This window comes from Olea europaea, chromosome 2 (genome assembly GCF_002742605.1).
Source record: "Olea europaea var. sylvestris chromosome 2, O_europaea_v1, whole genome shotgun sequence".
Classification (NCBI taxonomy): Eukaryota; Viridiplantae; Streptophyta; class Magnoliopsida; order Lamiales; family Oleaceae; genus Olea; species Olea europaea.
In genome coordinates, this window is record NC_036238.1 from 622,197 (window position 1) to 627,802 (window position 5,606).

Genomic DNA, 5,606 nt, shown 5'->3' on the forward strand with positions numbered 1-5,606 from the left:
TTTTTTTTTTTCTTTTGTGATGACTGGGAACCCACAGCCGCTACTCTTTGGGTATACACTAAGTAAACTTTCGAACTGACACAATAACTTACAAACCATGTCAGTCAGGCAAACTTGTCCTCGTCTTTTGACTAAGAACTATACATGGTGATTTTGTTGAATTTGGAGTATTTTGTTAAACTTGTAAAATATTGTAGATAATTAATCAAAAAAATAAGTTTTTCTAATCTGGGGTCGAAGTGTTATTGGAGTTATCCCTACTTCTTCATGAATGGTCATTTTCAATTGCTTAGCTTGATAGTAAGCTTTCAAGTGACTTCCAAGTTTGAGTAAATCTTCTCATCCTATACGCATGATACACACTCTACAAATTGATTAAATTTCTCACATGCTAATTATTGAGAACAATTCAATTTGCATCCGCCGTCCTATGAATATATGTTCATTCATTCATTTATTTTTTTCGACAAATGATTTATCAAACATCTTAAATGTTGTAAAGACTATTACTTCAATCGAGTTTGATATCGTAAATGTGGAAAACACTCTATATTTGAGGCACAACCATTATAAACTCAACTCTATATCAATTGAATTCTTACGGTCAACATCATAAAATGATCAACTCTACGTCTCTTGAATTCTTTTACTTTGCATTACCATTTTTTGCTAGAATTATGTAAGGTTTAGAGATTGATCAAGCTACCATGATAATAAGGTTAAACTTTGTGAGTGAACTAATTCAAGAAGCAACCTAGTTCAAAAGATGGGGCCATGCCTCATCTCATAGGAGCTTGATAACATCAAGATATCCAGCTTATGCCACAATAGTGGTCAATCTCATTACAAAAGCTTATTATATAAGAACAAAAATGCTTCTTAGATGCTAAGCTCCGGATATCTAGTTTGATCTTCATAGTTTCCCTCCTAAGAGTAAAATGATGCCCATCCTAGAGAGTGTGTACTCACAGAAGTATGGTTAATACAGTTCTCTCAAAAGTGGCGAGCAACTTTAAATCTACTTAATTTAGACAATTAGAAATAAGAGTTTTACCTAGATATATAGTTGTAAGACATATAGTTGTGAGTCATTATCATGTTATGGTAGAGATCGACCTAACCATTCTCTATAAATATACGTCAATTGTTTATCTTGGATAAACAAATATGATTACATACGACTCAAAAATTCTAAAATGTTCTCTTTGGATACTATTTGACTTAGGTATTAAAGTCTTTTCAACTACTTCACCCTCCATTACGCGACGCTAACTAGGTAAACTAAGTTTAAATTTTTGCTGTTTTCCAGTTTAGATCACGTGAAATTGGCATAGAAGATAATATACAGTTTTAGAACTGGACAATGATTATTAACGTAAATAATAGACTAACCTCTCAAAAACACAATTTTTATTACGTTATTGACTCTAGGGAACACAACTAAAATCAGATTTTAGAACTAAGAAATAACGTTATGCGAAAAATAGAGATTAAAAAATAATAATAATAATAATAAAAATTGCGAGGACTCCTATATAATGATGACAATAGAGGTTTACTCAATCTTAACTAAAGTAATTACTTATTTTCTTTTCAAATCAATGTTAATTAATTAGATGGGCCCACCTTGCTTAATTGCATTATGAAACTTCCTATTGCAAAACCTTCAAGAATTGCCATAGTACACGTGTAGGTGTAGCCAAAGATACTAGTCCCGTTAGGTAGCAATTTTTCATTTCAAAAAATTAATTTTTTAATTGTTATTTCATTATTTCAACCGTCATATTTTACTTCTTCACTCACAGATGGAACCCAATTTTTTCTTTAACTGTCAAAAAATCAATTCTCATAATCACTACCGAATAAGTCCTTAATATATGAAGTATTAGTGTGTTACACATAGATGAAGGTTCTATCATGCATGGACACTCTTATTAGGATGGTGTATGTTCATATTGGGCATGTATTGTATTGTGTTACGTCAGCAGCAGTATTCCTCGAATACTTAAACCACATTTCATGTCCTATTTTTAAAATTCCTAATGTTAGAGAGGTATTTTGGAAAAATCCTCGAGCAAGTTTTCAACATTTCATCTTCCGTGAATGGTGGGTGTAGAATTCCACACCGAATAAAGTTGAAAATATTAAACCCTTGTTTGATCTCCACTATTTTCATAATATATTTTTCTATCTTCTTTTCAACTAAATATTGTTCAATAAAATAATATTACATGTAAATTTAAAATTTCTACTTATTTTTTGATTACATGTTTTTCATCAATCTACTAAATTAAATTATTAACCAAATAATGGAGCTCAAATAAGGGCTAAATAACTTATAAACGCTTGGACTATCATTTTAACAAAATTGACATTTTTTAAAGAGGAACTCAAAGTATTAAGTCCATGAAAGTAATACGATTCATTTCAATTCAATTGAGCATTTGAATTTAAAAAGGAAAAAGAAAAAGAAAAAAGGTGCTCAAACACACTATCTTCTTGCAGTGCATGTTAAGCGCAGAATTCCATTATGATTAAAATTTAATAAGGTTAATATTTTAAAATAGATATTCTAAGTTTTAGCTATTATTTAATTTATATAAAATTAATTTTTTAGTAGATTTTGATTAAACTTGTAGATCCCATAAAATATATGTTTAAAATTAATTGTCGATTTTAACTTAGATTTTAAAAATATAATATCCAACTTAAATTTTTTTTCTTTTTTCTTAAAAACTCTACTTTAAAATAAATCACGTGTTGAGTCGAGTCTATATCCGTGCAACTTAAAGGAGGCCCTTTCATCTACACAGCATATTTTTATTCTACTTCGACAAATTACTATATCGAAAAAAAAAAAAATTAAATAAATAAATTTGTCTATTAAGTAACTGAGACCGTCCACCTATTGTACAATATAAAAAGAAAAAAAATGAAAAATTCTTCAAGCACGCGATGAGAAGTTTCGAAGTCATTTATACACTGAGTACATAATAGTCAACACTTTATAGAAAAACTTAGGTTCCGTTTGGTACCCATTTTTTAAAATGCATTTTTCTCTCTTTTATTTTCAACTGCACATTTTTTTTAAAGTAATATTACACATAAATAAAAAACTTTTCCTTATTTTTCAACCACACATTTCCCATCAATTTATTATTCAAAAATATATTTTTACATAAAAAGTCTCCCAAACACTAACAAAATGGCACAGTAACCGGTTCAGCCGGCTACATAATACAGACAAGCTCGTGGGAAATGTGTATTATTTTTATGTATTAAATCATAAGAACTTCTTCTCCCCTTCTCAAACTATAAATTTTCTTCATATCGTCAACCTCTCTTTCTACGAGAGCCACTCTCTCTGCACTGAATTATTTCATTTGATCAAAAATGGCAGTTTCTGGACTTGTCATTAGAGTAAATCATCCCACACTTCAATATTTGACAGCCCAAAAGTTCAACTATGGTGGAAGAAAACAGGTTATTTTCTGTTCTTAATATTCTTGTATATATTTTTGTGTTTGTTTGTAGTTTAGTTCATAGCTGGTCTCAAATCTGAGTAAATGACAAGGGTGGCGCATAGAGTGAAATTTTGTCATATTTTATGATATGTAGTCGACTGTAGATTTACTGGAATTCCCGATGCTTAGTTTTTAGTTCTAGAGTCTTTCATATATATGCTTAATGATGCTTGGAGTCTATTGTTATCTGATGTGGGATTTACCATTTTAACGCTGTCGATATTGTTCCAGTTATGTGTGAAAGCATCTTCTGGTAATGCAGAAGCTGAGGAAGGAAATATCATAATGAGGAAAGAAAAAGATGGTTGGAAGCCAGATTTCTCCGGTGGAATGCCGCCTACACCGATACTCGACACTATTAATTATCCAGTTCATATGAAGAATCTTTCTGTAAAGGTATTTCGATTTGATGTACCATTAGTTTTTTGTGCATTTGTGACACTTAATATTTTATCATTAGCGCGTACGAAGAATGAGTCTTTCTTTTACTTCATTTGGTGAATTGAGCTCCTTGTACAAGAAAATGTACGAGGATTTTTATAGATGTACTGGTGGCAATACTGCATTAGCTAACCCCTGCGTTCTTTGTCCGATAACCAATTAAATTTTGATAGCTAGCAATTTGTCCAAAAAATTGTCAACTAGCCCTCTACATGTAGCAGAATTGTTATTTGGCCGGGGTGCCTTTGCACCTCGGGATCCCACAAACTTGCATGCATCGTTAGTTTCTGGCACTTATTATTGTTTTATAAGCTCACCCAGAGAATGAGTCTTTTTCTCTTCATTTTATTTGACCCGGGTTGCCTTTGGATTCAGAAATCCGGATTTGCCTCTGAGCTAAAAGGTTTTCGGTTCCATTTGTGACCAGGATCTGGAAAAATTAGCTTCAGAACTTAGAGCAGAGATTGTACATACTGTATCAAAGACAGGAGGACATCTCAGTTCAAGCCTGGGAGTTGTGGAATTGACTGTGGCTCTGCACCATGTTTTCAATGCTCCTGAAGATAAAATTATCTGGGATGTTGGCCATCAGGTAAATATTTCATTTTTATGGCCAAACACGACTAGAATAAAATGTCAAGAAGTAGCGTTGAATCATTTTATCTAAAAGTTTAAGTTGGAAGACTTTCTTCAACACGCCCCTCGAGTGGGAATTATGTCTTCAACAAGTTGAACCCGAACCCGATTGACCAATTTGGCTTTTCTGTATAAGGGTCTTTATGTTTTGTATCATGTTGTATATTCTCTGGGAACTCACGGAAAGGTTCTGAAAAACTACAATAAAATTGCAGGCTTATGGGCACAAAATTCTCACTGGAAGGAGGTCTAAAATGCACACAATCAGGAAGACTTCTGGGCTAGCAGGCTTCCCCAAAAGAGAGGAGAGTGTCTATGATGCTTTTGGTGCAGGCCATAGTTCGACAAGCATCTCAGCTGGACTCGGTAAATTTTCATTGATGCTTCGAAATTCGAAATTCTGCATACTTTGACTTGTTCGGTAGCACTGGACAGTATTAAAGAAGTAAAAGTTTTCCAATACTATGTCCAACGTGCACAAAATGTAAATTCCGTGGCAGCAAAAAAGGTGTAATGTATTAAGACTTGGTTTTTCTCTTTATTCGTTACAGGATATGAACCTTAATAATGCCCAGCAAGATGGTCGTTTGTTTGAGCACGTCTATTTTGGAATCTAAATGCTCCTTTCAGTTCTAGAAGGACCGAATAGCGAGTTTTATTTAATTAGAATATCATATTAAGACTTGTGTTCCATCTTAAAATATGAATCATGTTAAGAGAAGTAACCCAAAATGGGTTAATGTTTTCATCTTCATTCGATGTGGAATTTTACCCTTAGAATATTATGGAGATAATTGATTGTTTAAATTTTACGTTGGTAGGCATGGCGGTGGCGAGAGATTTGTTGGGGAAGGACAATAACGTCGTTTCTATTATTGGAGACGGAGCTATGACTGCCGGACAAGCATATGAGGCGATGAATAATGCAGGATTTCTTGATACTAACCTTATCGTCGTACTGAATGACAACAAGCAAGTTTCATTGCCCACTGCTACACTTGATGG

General features: G+C 32.8%; 1 protein-coding gene across 1 annotated transcript; it reads left to right on the top strand.

Moving 5' to 3' along the window:
• Positions 1–3,294: 3,294 nt before the first annotated feature.
• LOC111370759 (probable 1-deoxy-D-xylulose-5-phosphate synthase 2, chloroplastic) lies at positions 3,295–5,604 on the top strand (the record flags this gene model as incomplete). Its single annotated transcript, XM_022992625.1, has 5 exons — positions 3,295–3,483; positions 3,756–3,920; positions 4,393–4,557; positions 4,817–4,967; positions 5,423–5,604. Coding segments are annotated over exons 1-5 (753 nt in total), but the record flags the coding sequence as incomplete, so codon positions are not given.
• Positions 5,605–5,606: the final 2 nt, after the last annotated feature.